General features: G+C 42.7%; 2 protein-coding genes and 2 non-coding genes across 6 annotated transcripts; 2 read left to right on the top strand and 2 right to left on the bottom strand.

The window, feature by feature from the left end:
• Positions 1–1,377: 1,377 nt before the first annotated feature.
• LOC122616464 lies at positions 1,378–15,897 on the bottom strand. Of its 3 annotated transcripts, XM_043791922.1 has the most exons (3): positions 15,349–15,869; positions 12,967–13,142; positions 12,797–12,915 (listed from the first exon to the last, which is right to left on the bottom strand). In XM_043791922.1, the coding sequence occupies exons 1-3, from the start codon at positions 15,801–15,803 to the stop codon at positions 12,812–12,814; spliced, it is 735 nt and encodes a 244-aa protein (XP_043647857.1). In that variant the 5' UTR covers positions 15,804–15,869; the 3' UTR covers positions 12,797–12,811. The 3 variants fall into 3 exon arrangements, with proteins under 3 accessions (XP_043647856.1, XP_043647855.1, XP_043647857.1); XM_043791921.1 differs by lacking the exons at positions 12,797–12,915; positions 12,967–13,142 and adding an exon at positions 1,378–1,408 and having other exon boundaries at positions 15,349–15,897; XM_043791920.1 differs by lacking the exons at positions 12,797–12,915; positions 12,967–13,142 and adding an exon at positions 9,616–9,805 and having other exon boundaries at positions 15,349–15,897.
• Trnae-cuc lies at positions 3,317–3,388 on the top strand. The gene has a single exon. It is a non-coding gene; the product is annotated as a tRNA-Glu (tRNA).
• Positions 8,764–8,846, bottom strand: Trnal-cag. The gene has a single exon. It is a non-coding gene; the product is annotated as a tRNA-Leu (tRNA).
• A 29-nt stretch (positions 15,898–15,926) lies between the features above and the next one.
• Positions 15,927–16,420, top strand: LOC122616465. The gene has a single exon (XM_043791923.1). The coding sequence runs from the start codon at positions 15,927–15,929 to the stop codon at positions 16,230–16,232; it is 306 nt and encodes a 101-aa protein (XP_043647858.1). The 3' UTR covers positions 16,233–16,420.
• The last annotated feature ends 2,053 nt before the right edge of the window (positions 16,421–18,473 follow it).

Here is an 18,473-nt window from a genome sequence, read left to right as displayed (position 1 = left end):
TTCTGCTTATTGTTTTTACTCACACAAGCAAGTTAACTCTATTCTTTCTTTATAGGGTCGGGACCGCTTCCTTACAACAGTTACATACTTTTTTGTGAATCTAGTATAGTATTTTACTCTACAAGTCATAGGTGGAGATTTTTGCTAATTAGTTTGTCTGTAATTTTAATTTCCGTATACATCTCTTATACATTGAATTTAGCATGTCCCTCCTATCACGGATTTTCGGTTTTCTGCTGGATCTCTTATTCCCTTGGAGGATTAGATATTCGCTACAGATGACGCGTGTCCTCAAGCTGATCCCTGACTATATCAGGGATATCATTGAGACGATTCCTAACCACCGTAAGGTTATGTATGTATGTAAGTTTCGAGAAATTGGAATTGAGTAAAAATGATCACAGTTTCCTATGAAAAAGGCATTGTACCCCTACGAGTAAACTTCTTCAACATTGCCTTAAAACAAGTTGGTTTGACATTATAAGGAAATCGTCCCACAGTGATAGTGTAAATATAAGAGGGGCTTTTTAAAAGAATAAAAGTAGGGACTGCACACCGAACTAAGCTTCCGTTTTTGCTTAAACTACAATTAATCGCTTCAAACATTCTTACCAACTAATTGCAAACAAATACAATTTTTTACTCATCGTTGGAAAAAGCGTTTTTATGTATTTTATTACTGATTACTGATTTAAGTTCCATCAGCGCACAAACTGCCATCAACTTGGAGCTTAATTAGAAGCGGAAATGCCAGAAGAATATGTTATTGATCAGCTGTCTTTGAAGAATTGACAAGACAGCGACCGGAGGGGTTTTCGGCGACAACATTGCTGGGTAATTAAAATTAATTTTCGCAAAATCTCGGGCATCATCAAAAAGTGAGCAGCGCCAAACAGCCACGAGCAATGATTTCCAACGAGTTGGCTCCAACAGTTGGCGGCAGAGAAATCTAGTTTTCCCAGTTCGGTCCCGTAATGATAAATGGTGTCTGGTTAGCGCAGCGCCAAAAGAGAAACAAGTTCACCTGCCAGAAGACAGCCCAAAAACCGTCTCCAGTACTAAGCCTTCTGCGGGAAAGTCTGATGATTCAGCGGGTCAGCAAGTTGGGGAATGGAGTCCGCGGACTCGCGTTGTATTTCAATTAGAGTAAAGTCGTCCTATACCCCATTTAGCAACAAAGTAAGTGGCAATGTATGTTTTCGCTATTATCATTTTAATTTATGTTATGTTCCTACACACATACCTCATGCGACCACTAGCTGCAGTTCGATATTGGCCACGGCATTATGTGATGTAGTTGGCCAATTTGTTAGACGCTGCTTCAGCATCTAATGGGCCTCGATCAGGAGCAAGCTGCTGTCATTGGGGTGTCTGCGTTGGAAGCCCTAAAAGCTACCGACTTGAATCACTGAAAAAAAAATTAAAAATCGGGTGGATCGGACATTATAGGGGATCATCGAGGAAGCGTAAACAGGAAATGATTTCCATTTCTCCTATTACATATTCAATATTGTATTTAAATTATTTGAAGTACATTATAATATTTTGACACCTGCAAGTTGTCTTTTATTTCGGTTTTGGGTAATTTATTTATGTAAAAACTGTTATAATTATTGATAATTATAACAAGTTATTATTATACCCGTTACTCGTAGAGTAAAAGGGTATACTAGATTCGTTGAAAAGTATGTAACAGGCAGAAGGAAGCGTTTCCGACCATATAATATAAATTTCTCCTTTCACTAGCTTAGTAACGGGTATAAGGTAGTCGGGGAACCCGGCTATAGCGTTCTATCTTGTTTTTTAATTAATATTAATATAAGCCGATTTTAATAAACAAATTTCTCTAAGTTTTTTTAAAAAACTAAGAAAATACTAGCCGTGATCGTCGTTTTCAAATTATATTTGCACCATATTAAGAATAAAACGAGAGAATGCTATAGTCCCCGACTATTTGATACCCGTTACTAAGCTAGTGAAAGGAGAAATTTCAACACTGACAGTTTTTGGCGGTTTGTTAGAGTGTTAGAGTTAGAGTGGGCGTGGCAAAAAGATTTTTGACAAATTTATTTACAATACTGGCAAAAAGATTTTTGACAAATTTATTTTACAAGACTAACAATAATGTGAAAAAATATGACAACATTTTTCAATAGTGTGGGCGTGGCAGTTTTGGGCGGTTTCTGGGCGTTAGAGTGGGCGTGGCAAAAAGTAGTTTGTCAAAACGATAGAAATTTACAAAACTAATAAAAAAATATTTAAAAATATCAAAACATTTTGCAAAATTGTGGGCGTGGCAGTTTTGGAAGGTTTGTAGGCGTTAGAGTGGGCGTGGCTAAACCTTTTTCTGCAAATCGATAGAAATTTACATATCTAATACAATATGTACATATGTACTTTTCATCGAATCTAGTATGTATACCATTTTACTCTACGAGTAACGGGTATAATAAATCCTTTCTATATCAAACCTAATTTTTATTCTAAACATATTAATAAATATGCACATATATGTACATGTATACATATGTATATACATATCTTATATATCTATTTATATACAGGGGGATTCAACCAAGTCCGAAAAAAGTCAAGTTTATACAGATATTTTAAGAAGAGTGCAAACATTGTCCACAGGTTACAAGACCAACGATGATGTATTAAATGGCCAGTAAGCTTCTTTTAAAACGGCTGCAGCTTTTCAGATGCCACACGTTCGTTCGCCCTCACACCTGACGACCTTTCCATGAGCACCGTGCTGCTCTTTTAATAAATGAAAATGTTTTTAATTAATATGCTTCAATATGTCGAGTGGGGCTCACAGTCAGCTCCTGAAAGATTCAACCCCTGCACGGCGATCTGTAGCTAAATTCCACACCAACGTCGTCACCCACTTCCGCTCCCTTTTCAGCAGCCATCCTTCCATGTGTTTCGGTGCAATTTGCTTTGCATGTGCGCTTGGGCTTTATTGTTGTTGCTTTCAAGTCCAGGGGCTACATTTGCATACATACTTCATGAGCAGAAAAAGAATGCGGCGAAAAAATACATACATATGTATTTTATATGCATAAGTGTACATATACATATACATATGTGCCAAAATAAGAAGTTCCTCGAATACTTCCAATCCCACCATGTCTTCCGCATGATAAGTACAATTGCGGTACTCTTTCAAGCTTGTATTTTGAATAATTTGTTAGACACCGTCCGAATTCAATCCGATGCGCACGAGTCTCCCTGTGGCTGAATTTTTATTTAATGCACAAGAACAGCTGAATGTGCCACATGTTGCTAGTTTACACGCTTATTTTGTACATCCCATATTGTCTAGTGGTTAGGATACCCGGCTCTCACCCGGGAGGCCCGGGTTCAATTCCCGGTATGGGAAGTCAGTCAGTACTAGTCAGTCTGGAAAGATCCTTTTTATATATTGTAGTTGGTGGGCAATTTTTTTTGTTTTGAAAAGACTTTAGAACGGTGGGGCCACTCACATTAGAGCTATGTAATTAAGTTATCGGTCCATTCTGCACACTGCCGAAAATTATTTTGATTCATATACCATAGATGTATCAATGTCCGTTTCGTCTATTATTCGAGTTTCCATATCCATATTCATCTGCCGCTTGTCGGCTGGTTCGTGCGAAAGTCGGGCTGCCTTCCTGGAAGCTCCTGCCGGTTACTGTCATCTGAGGAATGATTTCCCGAAAGAGCTTTACTACCAACTTTCGACGTCCATCCGTAATGGGAAGCGCTATGATATGAGCAGAAGTTGAAGAGTGGGCTTGTTGACGGGCTCTGCCGCTTCCATTGATTGCTTTGGATGCAGCACTTCCGCCCCGAATTGCGCTTGAAGTGCATTGATTAATCAATGTATGTAAACTGAGAGCCAAGAGAAAAGGTTTCGGACGCAGCCACGTGTATTTACCTAATAGGCCTCGGCAATCCGAAAGAGCACTCCTTTAGGACAGACCGCAAACTTTAGCACCGAATTGCCCATTCATTTGCAATTTTAATCAAGGGGGACTTTGCCGCGAACAAGGCATTGCAATATTATTTAAAAATTCATAATTCTCTTGTTGCTGATATTGCACCTGAATGTGCACGCAGGATGTGTTCATGCACGTCCAGGGGACGTGCATCCCAAATTGGCAATCGTCTGTGTGTGGTTGAATTGCTGACAACACATCGAACAAGGTCCATCCAGCATGCACCATCCGCCCGCCACCCCAAAGTCTCCACATTCGCCAGAGTGGGTGGTTGGATGCAGCTGACAACCGGCTTCCAACTTTATTAGACGTTTTCCCGGGTCCCCGCCTTATCGGGTGGCTTCCTCCGGGAAGCATATGCCTGGCCAGGAGGAGCGCTCGTCGGCCGAACCCTTTTGGGTGCATTTAAGGATGAGGCTCTGGCCATGGATCAAGCCTCGGTCTGATGCATCGACGCTGCACAGGACTAGAGTGTGGCCGAAGGGGTGGGTTTTATGTCCATGCACATTTGCATTTTTTATGTTTACTCCATTTATGTATGTATGCATGCTGAAGTGGGGATGTGGACGCATGTATGTATGTCCACGGCAACATGGGGATGTCTATTATCTATCTCTTTCTTACTTTTAACAAAGCACTCATGCTGCCTTTTTTCCACAACGAAAATCGATAGCAACGAAATTTAAAATGCACTCTACTGTTTCCTTCGTTTTGTTTGCTGTTCTTGCAGAATCCAGCCTGCTGCAGTACGTAAGCCAAGTTTGTATGCATGCACGTGGAACAAAGTCCTTTATCGCCCCCGAAGGGCTATCTCAGATGAGAGAACGAACCAACCCAGACACTTGCATTTGAAGTGCTCTAATTCGAAACGGATAGGGAAGTTAAGTGGGCAGCACATATGTATATACCTTTAATCCCACATATCTTTAGCTGATGTTAATCAACACATTTTCTACATGTTATTCTCGGATAGACTTTGGAAATATAATGATGGTAATATAACTATTAATGTCTAATGGGATTTAGAATTGTTTTGCTAAACAGTATTAAAAGGATTTGTCATGTGCAAATTGTTTTATAAGAGTTTCGGGTCCCCTACGCACTTAAAATAAGAGAGCACGCTATTGTCGAGTTCCTCGACTAAGGATACCTATTACTTAGCTGAAGTACAAGGAGAAATATTTTTCCTAGCTTCGAGAGCTTTGTGGGCCTTTGAGTGGGCGTGGCCAAATAATTTTTGGCATACTGATAATAGTTGAAAAAAACCATCTCCAGGCCAGACGGATGTTTAGATTTTAGATCTCGACGTTCATGAGGACATTCAGACAGACGGTCATGGCCAGACCAACTTGTCTAGTGAAGATTCAGAATCTTGTATATACATACATATGTATGTTTGGATGTAAATATTTTTTTAAGGTATGCCGGACTTGTAAATTGTATATACCAAGAGGGCTTGGTAATTTTTAGGCCTACTACAAAATTATATATAATACTATAGAGAACGCTATAGTCGAGATCCCCGACTAACTGATACCCGTTACTCAGCTAATTGAAGTGCGAAGGAGAAATTTCATCACTGACAGTTTTTGGCGGTTTGTGGGCGTTAAAGTGGGCGTAACAAAAAGATTTTGGGCAAATCGATACAAAAATTTACAAGACTAACAAATATGTGAGAAAATCAAAAAATTTTTCGAAAGTGACAGTTTTTGGCGGTTTCTGGGCGTTAGGGTGGGCGTAGAAAATCGGTAAATTTACAGACTACTGAAAAAAGTTGTGGGCGTTTGAGTGGGCATGGCAGCATGGGTCAATAAAAAGTGCGCTGCGTCTATGTCTCTGGAGCCTTCATGCTTAATCTAGCTTTTATAGTTCCTGAGATCTCGACGTCTTACGGACTATCTTACGGACGGATAGAAGGACATGGCCAGATCGATTCGGTTATTGATGCTGATCAAGGATATATGTATATACTATATGCCTTTATATCCTTTTGCCTGTTACATACTTTTCAACGAATCTAGTATACCTTATACTCTACGAGTAATATAAAGTATATACATACATATATTCTTGATCAGCGTCAATACCCGAGTCGATCTGGCCATGTCCGTGTGTCCGTCCGTCCGTCTGTCTGTTCGTCCGTATGAACGTCGAGATCTCAGGAACTATAAAAGCTAGAAAGTTCAGATTCAGCATCTAGACTCCAGTGACATAGACGCAGCGAAAGTTTATCGATTCATGTTGCTAAGCCCACAACGCTCACAAAGCGCCCAAAACCGCCACGCCCGCACTTTTGAAAAATGTTTTGATATTTATACCCGTTACTCGTAGAGTAAAAGGGTATACTAGATTCGTTGAAAAGTATGTAACAGGCAGAAGGAAGCGTTTCCGACCATATAAAGTATATATATTCTTGATCAGGATCAATAGCCGAGTCGATCTGGCCATGTCCGTCTGTCCGTCCGTCTGTCCGTCCGTCTGTCCGTCCGTCTGTCCGTCTGTCTATCCGTATGAACGTCGAGATCTCAGGAACTACAAAAGGTAGAAAGTTGAGATTAAGCATACTGACTCCTGAGACATAGACGCAGCGCAAGTTTGTCGATTCATGTTGCCACGCCCACTCTAACGCCCACAAACCGCCCAAAACTGCCACGCCCACACTTTTGAAAAATGTTTTGATATTTTTTCATTTTTGTATTAGTCTTATAAATTTCTAACGATTTGCCAAAAAACTTGTTGCCACGCCCACTCTAACGCCCACAAACCGCCCAAAGCTGCTACGTCCACACTTTTGAAAAATGTTTTGATATTTTTTCATTTTTGTATTAGTCTTATAAATTTCTAACGATTTGCCAAAAAACTTTTTGCCACGCCCACTCTAACGCCCACAAACCGCCCAAAGCTGCTACGTCCACACTTTTGAAAAATGTTTTGATATTTTTCCATTTTTGTATTAGTCTTATAAATTTCTATCGATTTGCCAAAAAACTTTTTGCCACGCCCACTCTGGCGCCCACAAACCGCCAAAAACTGTCAGTGCTGAAGACTCCTTCGCACTTTCACTAGCTGAGTAACGGGTATCAGATAGTCGGGGAACTCGACTATAGCGTTCTCTCTTGTTTTTTATTAGTTTTGTAAATTTATATCGATTAGCAAAAAATGGTTTGCCACGCCCACTCTAACGCTCACAAACTGCCAAAAACTATAAGTGTTGAAGTCTCTCCTTCGCACTTTCACTAGCTGAGTAACGGGTATCAGATAATCGGGGAACTCGACGATAGCGTTCTCACTTGTTTTTTTTATTTTGTGTCTTTTGCATTTGTACAAAAGTGGTATAACTAACTATCTAATTTCTAGGCCATACCGATAAAAATATTTATTGCGAATACCTTTTGAACAAGCCTACAGTAAATTTTTATTTCTTCTTAAGTCTACTAGTTAAATCTCAAGCTCCTAGATTTATTACTTACGGTGATCTTGACGTTTATACGTAGAAAGGATTTAAAAAGATTGTCTGCGAAATCGGACAACGCTTGAAATGTTTCTTTTACGTGTTACACATTTCAAAAATAATAGGGAACGGTATAGTCGATTTCCTCGAATATCATATACTCACTACCCATGTAGTGGAAGTGCTAGAGAGATATTTTAAAATTGGTTTGGCATAGCGATATGAACGAACAAAAAGAGTAATATAAAAATATATACAGACAATAATTTAATTAAGTAATTTAGGTAAGTAATTTAAGTATCATAGAATTTGTGAATTTTACGATTAAATTTAAATCTCCTTTCCTGTATTCTATAGAGAATTCAAAGTAAGACAAGCAATTTTCAAATAATTTGCCTTTCTGGACGGAGCTCATCTTTGTTATTAATTACTAAGCCCATTATGTATCTTAACTGAAATTTATCCAGACAGAAGGACAGTAAATTTGGCGGGTTCCTCAACGATAATCCAATTACGGGGTCATATTATCCATTAGCTATCAGGCACTGCTCATCGAAGTGCAGTGCGATTGCAGCCAATTGGTTTCGCTGCCAGGCTGCAGCTGCAGTGCTGGGAGTGGCAATAGGTGCTGGCGACTAACGAACAATTAATTGAATATAACATTCAATTATTTTTGAAAAAAGAATTAAAACGCCACACAAAGGTCTGGTCCGGTTCTGCGGAGGATGCGGGTGCGGGTGTGGGTGTAGGTCCGTCGGTGGCCATAAACAGCATTGAATAAACACTGGAGTCTATATACGATATAGCTGGGTGCACGAACCGTTCTATGTACAAGTCCCTGCATATGCTTCACCATGTCCTCGGCTATCCCTTTCACTCGGGCGCTGTCCTGACCTGTACATGACGCACTTTAAGCCTACAGCATTCGCTATCGCTGTCGCACTCGCCCAGCCACTTCTCCATGCCGTCCAGCGAAGGTGCTCGGACGGAGTATTAATGAAAATTTCGTACATCGAATTCGCATTAAAAAAAGAAGGCTCGAAAAACACATATGTGAAACTTGCCGGGTTTTTTTTAAGGGATGAAAGTGGTTCGTTTAATAAAAACATTTGGAAATACTGTATGAAAATCAATTCGGTCTGTGGGCTCTTTTTTGCTGTGGTGGCAAAATGCGTGTATATAAAGGGCAGCATATAACGGCGAGTGTGTGTCGCATTTCAAGTAAATACATTTTGCATTATTTCGACCGGAGCAGCGATGGTATGTGCTAAAAATACATTAACCATGACAAAATAAACACACGCACACGCAAAGCCAAAAAGTTCTTGTCAGAAGTGGGATTCGAACCCACGCCTACAGAGTAGACTGCGACCTGAACGCAGCGCCTTAGACCACTCGGCCATCCTGACACTTGGATAAGGAAATCCCAGTGACTATTATGGACAGCTCGATCGCTCCCTCTTTGATGAGCTATGGAAGGTGATCTTCAGAGAAACAAAAATAAATTCCTTTATATGTTTTTCACTTTAGATAACTTTAAAAAATACTTGCCCTAGAGTTCGTTTTCGAGAACCACTTTTTTGAAAAATAGAAAATGTACAGAAAAATAGTCAAAATAAATTACTAACAGCATGGTTGTCAGCGCTGTACTACTGTACTCAGTACCATAGGCAGGCGGAATGGATTCCATTCAGAACCGCTAACCAACCGATGCTTAAATGCAGCCAATCAGACAGTTTCGTATTGCAATTAGCCAATAAGCGGAATTTGTTAGTCCCTAATGCAGGACCTCGAGGACTCTACACTGCAAATACAATTGTGGATATTTACTCAATTATTGTAGCTGCAATGATTGGATAACTCGTTAATCATATATTGCAAAACAAAGTGGCTGGGAATGGCAAAACAGCAAAAACTAATTATAATTTTCCCCACCACCGATCAATCAGCCCGGCCACATTCAATTATTGTGTAGGCATGCATCGCAATACATACATAAATAAGTACTCCCGATTTATGTACTACTAGATTGCGGGTAGTTCGAGGGCTAGCATCCTCCTATGAGTTTTTTACTAATATCCAATTTTTAACCGAGTACATAGCTCACGTACTTACACAGACGCAGCTCATTTACAAGCCATATATGGGAGTCGCACCTACGGGAGGCTGTGGAGTGGTCCGTACTGGTTTGGGCTACGCAGCATGACAATAAAATAGCATAAAATGGCAAAAAATTCGAAATAAAAGTGCTGTACACGGCAGAAAACAACGAGCGCGAATATAATGCGTTGCTGCTGATGGGCGGTTGCAGATGTCCCGCCCTCTTGTGGTTCCATTTTGGTTGGTAGGCGGGGCTGCGTGACTGCAGCTGAAAGAATATAAAAAAAATTATATAAAAATATCAAATTGTATTAAAATATATCTTTTTTATGGAGGACTGGGCGGGTTGCAGTGACAAGTCCCTTACAAATATATATATTGGCAAAAATCAGCCACGCTAAAATTAAGTTTTAACTGTTCTTGACTTTATATAAGAACAATTATATATTACAGCAGCTCCAAAATAGTACTTTGTGACAAAACTTCGCTAGATTAATCTGTGTATGAATAAATCTACATCTATGAGTAGAATGATAACTAGAACATGTCCATCAGAGTTCAATGATCGGTTTAGCCAGTGGACAATATGATCTATATCGATGAGCTAAGTTCAGATCCAGTTCACACTGTGAATGATTGGCGCCGAGTAAAAAAGTAAAGGATCCACTTTTTGTGTGCAAACGCACCTAAAAAAGTATAAAAAACAGAGCAGCGAATGAAATGGCAGACGGAGACGTGGTAGGAGATCCGCATCCCGAAATTCACAGGACAATCGTCAAGCCCACTGGGGCTGGGGACAGGGTGCGGGAAGGAAAAGGGATTGGGGATGGAATGCATTAATGCACTGCTGCTGCTGCTGCAGCTGCAGTCCACGTAGGCTGCAGTCGCTGATTATGTTGATGACGATGCGCAAACATCAAAATAATCGAATAAATTAAAACGCCAGAAGAGAGAAGCACGCAATACGCAATCGACACCCACTGGGCGGTGGCAAATAAGCTGGGGGTGGTGCTCGCGATTCGCATTAATAGGGTTGCTAATTATTAAGGTTTGCTGCCCAAGCCCAGTTCCCGGATTTCCGTTCCCCAAACGCCAAGCTTCCAAACCACCACATCCACCATTCCAGCCCACTTTTGTGGCTTGGCGCCTAGTGTGTCGACGACTCTCATAATGAGTTTTTTCTGGCTGCAGTTTTGTTGCTGGGGCTGCGACAAATGCGGCAGTGCGTCGTGTCGGGGCAAAATCAGTTTCGAAAATGCTTTGTCAACAGCAACACACATTCAAAATTTTCGGTTTAGTCGCATAAGTTTTATTTTGCCTGAGTTAGTAGCACTTTACAACTTTGGCTCGCCACTTGGTTCTGTGTTGGAAAATTTTCCTGATTTCCTGCCAAAAGGGAAAGTCCCCTCAACATGAGTGAGTGTGTGTGTGTGTGTGTGTCTGCGCGCCAGTGGGTGTCCTGTCTAAGTCTAAGCGCATCCAGCAAGCACCCCAAAAGCCCAGTGAGCAGCATCAGTTCCGCTGGAGTGAGATGTGTGTTGTGTTTTGATGTAAATTATGCAAATACTTCCCGTATTTCAGCCCTAAACCGTAGAGGGTGCCCCTCCACCGCCCACCGCCCACTGCCTGCCTATTGCTCTATTACGCTGGCGTCGGCGTTGTCGCTGTTGTTGCTGTTATTGTGGCTGGTGCTTGCGGTTTTGTTTTTGCCGCTAGTTAGCTGCGCTGGCCGATGCATCTGATTAACAAAATTAGTTTAGAAAACTCCGCTCTCGCGTTCGAAACAAACAAATATTGTTCGCTTTTTCGACAAAAAATAAAATGATTACGAGTTATTCTTACAGTCGGGATGACCTGAAGAGAAGTGTTTGCCGTCCGCTTTTATTTTTGGATTACTGAAGTGCAATACAAAATATTTAAGTCATGGTATGCGATACGAAGGAACATACAAGTCTTTAACTTTGAATAAGCGCAAAAAACTTGTAATCAAATGTGTAACTTCCAGAGTGAATTTCTCGAATTGGAAGCAAATTTTGGATTTACTTTCGGTTTTTTATCAGGGAAGTCTTTTATCCGGAGGCCTATTAATCAAAATTAACTTAAATGATTACACTTAAACATCAGTTAGAAGCCTGTGATACTTATTTAGTAGCTAGCCTACCAGTCAGTTAATAGTTTCAAGTTCCAGAAAATAAAGGCCGCTACAGTTCACGAAAACTACAAAGTATCTTTAAATCTCGACAGGCTAAAAGAATGTATCTGCACGTTTTGTAAGTCCTCGGTTCGCTTTAATTTTCATTAGGACTGTGTGCGTGCTCGCCTGTGTTCCCGACCTCGAAGAGTTTTGTTAACCCTTTTGTGATCTATTTTCTAGCTGTGGCATCGGCCATCGTTTCTGTGTCGCGAGAAGAAGAGGCGATTCCCGACGCGACGAAGACTGTTCTTGAATGAAAGTCAAAGTAAAAACGGCCAAACGGCAAAACAACAAAAACCTAAACAAAATACAAAACGACATACGAAGCGAAAGGAACGTGATGTCGGTGGGGGCTGGGGCAGCTAAAAAGAGCGCCAAAGTTTGATAAGGCGAAAGCAAAACAAAACAGAGGGCTTGTGGGCGAAAACGGGGGCCCGTCGCCGGGAAAAACAAACAAGAAGCGCGATCTGTTCGGTTTTCCGTCGCAAGAAGACCACAAGGACGAAAAAGCAAACAGGGATGGGGCGCGAGAATGCAAGCGACTCGAGGGGGAGGCAGTGGGCGGCACTGGGTGGCAGTGGGTGGTGGAGACTACTCAGGTGCGTTACCGGGTTGAATGCACGCCCCGACAGAGCGAGACAGCCGATTGACGCTGCATTCTCGCGACATTGACGCTCTCTCTCTTCCTCCCTCTCTCTCTCTCCTTGAGCATGCGCAAAGTTTCCAGCCCGTAGATGAGCAAAACAGGGGTGCATGGAAGGGTATGTGGTGACGGGGGTCATATGTAATGCAGGGGACGCGAGGCGCGTTGGGCTGGGACAGGTGCAATTTATTTATTTATTTCGATTCATTTCCGCTTTTGTGTGGGACTAAATGAAAACTCATTTCCCTTTGATGTGTGCTCCGCTCCTTATTCACTTTTCCACGGTCTCTGGTGGAGCGAGGTGGTCATAGCCAGTCGAAGCGGCGAGAGCAAAAGGGAGCAAGTGGTCGTCGCTCCCTATTGCTCTCTCTGTTTTGGGTGCTGCTGCGCGATAATGAAAAAGTGTAATGCACCAAAAAGTGACATAAGGCTGTAAATTAAGCAACAACAACGACAGCGACAGCGACAACGGGCTTAAACTCTGCCCTGTACATATGTGCCGTGATATACATACTTGCATGCATAAGAATGTGTGCGGTACCTAGGTAGTACATAGGTGAGGAAATATATGTGCATATAATCGGTTATTTACAGTTATCTGCATATCCTGATGAGAGCCAGCCACTGCCCCAAACTGTGGGTGTTGGTGGGTGGCGTTGGGTGGCACTGGCTTTTATCCCGGGGCAGCCTACGTCCGAACGGAGCTTCTGTGAGAGCTTTTTGAAGCCAACTCGTTTATGTTTTCCAATCAAATTAAGAGGCATTTCACTGCAAATTACAAAAATGGTAATCACACGTCCATAGGTCCACATCCTCATCTGGGTTTTATTAAATTCCTGTCCCTACTAATCGAGCCCTTTGTAAGGAGATCTGCTTAGGATCACAGAACAAAATGTCAACTGACATTTTTCGTATATTCAAAACATTAAGCTTCAAATAAAATAATTCTTTACCGCAACTTGATACTGAATTCGTTTAAATAAACTCTCCTGAAAATAGTACTCTTCAGTTGCTTAAATTTATATGTACGAGGGTCGTTTGATAAGTCCGTGACTTTTTGAATAAAATATATTTTTTTCGTCAAAGAAGCGTTTTATTTCTCAACATAATCTCCTTTTAGCTCTATACATTTAGTCCAGCGTTTTTCCAATTTTTTTATTCCTTCCAAATAATAGGTTTTCTCAAGGCCCTCAAAATAGTCGTTTGTTTTTGTGATGACCTCTTCATTTGACCCGAATCTCTTACCGCCGAGCCATTTCTTCATGTTTGGAAACAAAAAATAGTCACAGGGGGCTAAATCTGGAGAATATGCTGGATGGGGTAGCAGTTCGTAGCCCAATTTATGAAATTTTGCCATGCTGACTACACACGTGTGCACCCGTGCATTGTCCTGATGGAACAGCACTTTTTCGTTAAAATTCACGAGATCGTCTGCTTTCAATGCCTATAAAACGCAAACCAAAAAACGCAGCTTTCTCAAAATTTTACAGTCAGCTGTTAATCGATAACTGCTGACAGGAGCAGTGTTGTATTTAGAGCAGGTGCGCGGCAAATACAAAAAGTCACGGACTTATCAAACGACCCTCGTAACCATAGGATTTAAGAACCTTCTTAGAATAGTCTCTAACTCTACATTATGTTGAGTTTTTATCAACATTTATATTTTGTTTTATTTATTGATATTCACAGTTATGTGTAATTAAGAAAGTATTTCGGTCTGATCAAATACCCCATATGTAATGATGCCATTGGAGATGTTACTGCGATAAAGATTTGTACATAATACTTGCTAATGCTAAATTAGAAGGCCATGAGGGAAACCCCACAGTCTGGTCTGCCTGCCAAATTTATCTCTATCGGGTTCTATTTCTCTTGTTGCTCTTTCTGTTGATACTGGGGGCATATGCTTCGTGGGGAGCGCGCCGGCACAAATTTACATAGCCAAAGTCGACAACGACCACGACGACAAATGAAACCGGCTTGCCAGCTCACACACGAACAAAACTCACCCACATATGCACCCCCCCCTCCCATACATACACACAAAAAACAGCGCCAACAACAAGAACAGCCGAATACAACAGAAACCGGCTTTTTGTGTGACCTAATATTTGAGCTAACTACTTTGGCAAAAGGCGAACAGAATTCGCACTGGCGAGTACTCCAGTGAGTTCGCTATGCGCTCGCGATAAGATTAGAGCATATCACAACGGGTTGGGGCGAAAAGGGCACCTTATCGCCATATAGGCCGCAAAACAGAGAGCTGTCGCCGTGGCAATATCTCTCAGTTCCACAAGGAGGAAAACAAAAACACGGGGGTGGACGGGTCCTCTTCCATTGTCCCGACGTGGGACCCTGCCAGACGTATGCCTAAAATAACAATAGCCAGTTGCCGGAGCAACAACTATTTTATGTTTGCTTTTTATTTGGATTATGTATACGCCGTGTGTGACTTGGCGATGGTGATGACGCTAATGAGGTACCGTAGTGCCAGGGGGGAGGTCGAACTGGAAATAAGATTTTGAGTGCGAACGGCAACGTGAATTTGAATCGGAATCTCAATCTAAATCAGAGGGAGAGTGGAAGCTTTCAGCGTTCGCTCGCATTCGACTTTTTGCACCGGTAAAAAAAACTAAGCTGCCGGCAAATTTTTTTGTGCAAACTCTCTGACCGCCCTGGCTCCCCCGCCCCCTTTCCGACTCGAGTTCGGACTCTCTCTCTGCACTTGACGTGCCCTCTCCCAGAGTGCTCTAGTGTTTTACATTGTTTTCGTTAGTATTGGCGCCAAACGAGAGTACCTATTGTTGGCATTGCGGCGTTGCCACGCTTCACGGCTTAGATGGGGAGGTTGCTTCGCATTGTGGAAGAACTTTGTGGAAAGACTCGTAGGCATCTGCAACATGTCCCAGATTCTGCCCGATCCGTCAAAGCACGAGATCACTCCCCCCCCTCGCACTCCCCGTACTTCACGTACCGCACACATCCTTCGCAGTCCCACTCGTCGTATTCCTCATCTTCCTCGGAGTCCACGTCCAGTTGTCCACCCGCCATTAGAGCCAGCTCGAAGTTACCCTGTCTCCGCCGACTGTGCATGTCCAGAAGAACTTCTCCGTCCGCTCCGAATTCCACATCGCTGTCCTCATTGAGGAAGTCGTCCTCTCTTAACACATCCAGATGCACGAGGTCGCCAAACATAGTTAGTTGGGGAAAACGACAGGGAAGATTCGTGTTTTTGCCAGAGGGCCAGATCGTTCTATCGCGGATAGTTCCACCACTCTGGGTCCGATTCGTTCCTGGCAGGTGTCGCGGTCTGAAGATAGGCGTCCGCCTATACAGTTTCAGCAGGAGCGTCAGGGCCTTGTTCCTGGCCATGAGCAGCAGCTGCCCCATCCACGGCTGCTTTCGACTAATCAGAAAAGAGGCTCTCATAGCGGGACTAGTTGACTGGAACAGTGTTTCGTGTTTTTCTGTATAATTCAAGGTTCTAGCTCCCCGAGTTGTCAAGCAAACGTCTCTTTTAAATACAGTGTAGCAAATCAGTTGAGAAACACGATGAGTAAATCTAAATCTGATATGTTTGGGTCCTCGCACAACAGTTGCACGAAGAAAGTCTCTGAGATAGCTGGGGTAAGTCTTTGCGGGAAGCCAAGCTATGTCGTGTGCCGGGGAAAGACGTCCACCGCCCTTACGGAAGTTGATAGCTCGACCGACCTCAGAGAGCCGTACAACGTAGCTCTCCAGCAAGAAGTTCAAGACATTATGAAGCACCAACAGAACATAATTAAAATGGTGGATGGTATGTACAGGGACATCGCTGGTCAGAAAGGTTACAAGAAGAGGAATGACTACGATAACTAGTTAACCACCAAGTGGTGTGGGTTTTGTCAAAAATTTCCCGTTAAACTAAAATTGATCAGAGGGACTCTTGCGATCCAAGTTTCATACATCCATTCCAGCCAATGCATTTGTGTGCCCGCGACCTTTGTTGTCTTACTGCGATTCAATTGGCATTATCATTTTGTTTTTAATAAATAATTATAAGTGAACACTTTTGTTTTTCTACTGATAGTACCAGATAGGACGGAGCCCCCCATTACCAAGCGCAAAAACAACGGCGGCTGATTAAGCCAGCGAAGTCGATGGAGATAAGTTTATATAATATATAGCATTTGGCATATGTTTCCATTGAGTAATAGGCAAAGCCGCGTGAAATACGGTCGAATTTTTATAACTTTTATTCACAGCTTCGCACTAAAGTTCAATCTAAAGACTGCTCAATTTTCTTAAAATTTTGTAGCTAGCTTTGGAAAAAGCTCCAATTGTCAGGAGGAGAATTCTAAAATGTTTTAGGCGATTGTACATATGTACATATACATATATGATCGAAAATGTATTTACTGCATATTTAGGGTCGCAAATGTCTACTTTACTGTGTTACATCGAATAGCGAAGATTAGAAAACCTATTAAATATTTATGAATGAGATCCAAACCTATTGAGTAGTTAGCAAAGGGCGGTACGTTTCACAGAAGGACTTAAAGTTGGTCTGTCAAAACCCTACCTCCTCTACCGACGCTGGTGGCTGCGACTGATTTACCCACTTCTAAGCTCGGCCAGTTTCCAAATCGTAACACTTTCACGCGCTGCCACCAAAAGCAACCATATCGCCAGACGGCCAGCCTAGGGTTCCGCGTAGGGAGAAGGTTAGGCCAAGCCTCCAAGGGGCAAGACGCGTCCCTTTCCCACCCATAGCCTGGCATACCCCTACGGAAACTCAGAAAGGGGCAACAAAACCTCAGCTGCAAAGGCACGCGACGCAAGGCAGCAGTCGCAGCGACGCGCGCGTCTACCGCGGGGCTCATGTAAGTCGCGAGACACGAGTGTCTGTGGACTCAGATGTAGATACACCACATCCATATCCATATACACATTCAGATCCACACACGCCTCCCCGTTAAGTTACTTTTTGCAAACTCTTTGCCGACGCTTTGGATGCTTTTTGTTGTTTGCTTTGCCTCCTCTACCCGTCTATGTATATCTGTCTCTCACACACACACGAGCAGAGTCTTGAGTATCGGTAGCGCTCTCGCAGCACTTGCTTCTCTCACAGGGCTACTCTCTGGTGGGTGGCGGTGTGGGAGGGTGGTGTTTCATGGGATGGGGTGCAGTTCTCGTTCTCGTCGTCTTTTTGCGCTCGCTTCGGTCGATTTTCGCAACGCTGTTGTTGTCCGAGCGAGAGTCCGTAAAAAGCTTTGTGCTCCAACCGACACCCTCCCGGCCCGTCGTCAGGTTTATTCAGTTTCTTTTCGACTCTCTCAGCTCTCGCGGCTCCTGATGCTGCCGACGCCAGCCGCGACCGCGACTGCGACTGCGGCTTGGCCATCACCGCTTTCATGGGTTCTTGAGCGTATGCAAAAGATTTTTGCACATATTCATCTTTTTGGCCGTTTTCGGTGCGTTTCGCGGAGCTCTGCGGCTCTTGGAGTGTTCGCGCGAATTTACAGCATTTTTGCGCGCCCAAAGAAATCGTATTTCCCGTGCTTCTGTTTTGGCTCTGGGTCTCTGAGCGAATCTTTTGTGTTTTGGGTGAAGGGTCGAATTATAATTCGGATTTTTTCGGCCTGTAAAGCCTCCTACTTTCTACACCCTGAATTGTTAAAAAGAACTCAACCCGAAGGCTCTATGACTTGGACTTCTTTCACATTTGTATAGTGTTTCGAGCTACGAAAAATTGATTGTACACGCTTTTCGGAGTTTGCGAAGATTGGAAGTCTAAGCTGGTTGTGGTTCTATGAGATCTAAAGTGTGCGAAAAGCTTTATCTGAAGTGAATATAGTTGGAGTTGGAGTTTGTGTTCTAACCATTGTTTTTGCTTCTGGAAAGTTGCAGTTATCTGCCAAAAGCACTGCAACACCCATTTATACACCAGTTAGTTTGCGCTGTCTGGAAGCAGAGCTCGCTAACTGCCGCATCTGCCGATATTGTATTTCCGTGATGCGGTTCAACAAATTCTGTTCAACTATTCAGTGTTAGCGGGTGGAATTGGCGGTGCCGGCAGTCGAACCACTTATCATCCATAGTGCTTCATGGCAAATAGCG

This window comes from Drosophila teissieri, chromosome 3L (genome assembly GCF_016746235.2).
Source record: "Drosophila teissieri strain GT53w chromosome 3L, Prin_Dtei_1.1, whole genome shotgun sequence".
NCBI classification, from domain to species: Eukaryota; Metazoa; Arthropoda; class Insecta; order Diptera; family Drosophilidae; genus Drosophila; species Drosophila teissieri.
The sequence above is the reverse complement of the archived record's forward strand: the minus strand, read 5'-3'. Positions and strand labels throughout refer to the sequence as shown.

Excerpts from the sequence above, each read along its gene's own strand:
- LOC122616464 (XM_043791922.1), bottom strand. The coding sequence starts at position 15,803 with ATGAGAGCCTCTTTTCTGATTAGTCGAAAGCAGCCGTGGATGGGGCAG. Across the intron at positions 13,143-15,348 it reads GACTGCGAAGGATGTGTGCG|TGAAATGCCTCTTAATTTGA; the intron begins GTACGTGAAGTA and ends TGTAATTTGCAG. Across the intron at positions 12,916-12,966 it reads ATCAGGATATGCAGATAACT|GTACCGCACACATTCTTATG; the intron begins GTAAATAACCGA and ends TGTACTACCTAG.
- LOC122616465 (XM_043791923.1), top strand. The coding sequence starts at position 15,927 with ATGAGTAAATCTAAATCTGATATGTTTGGGTCCTCGCACAACAGTTGC.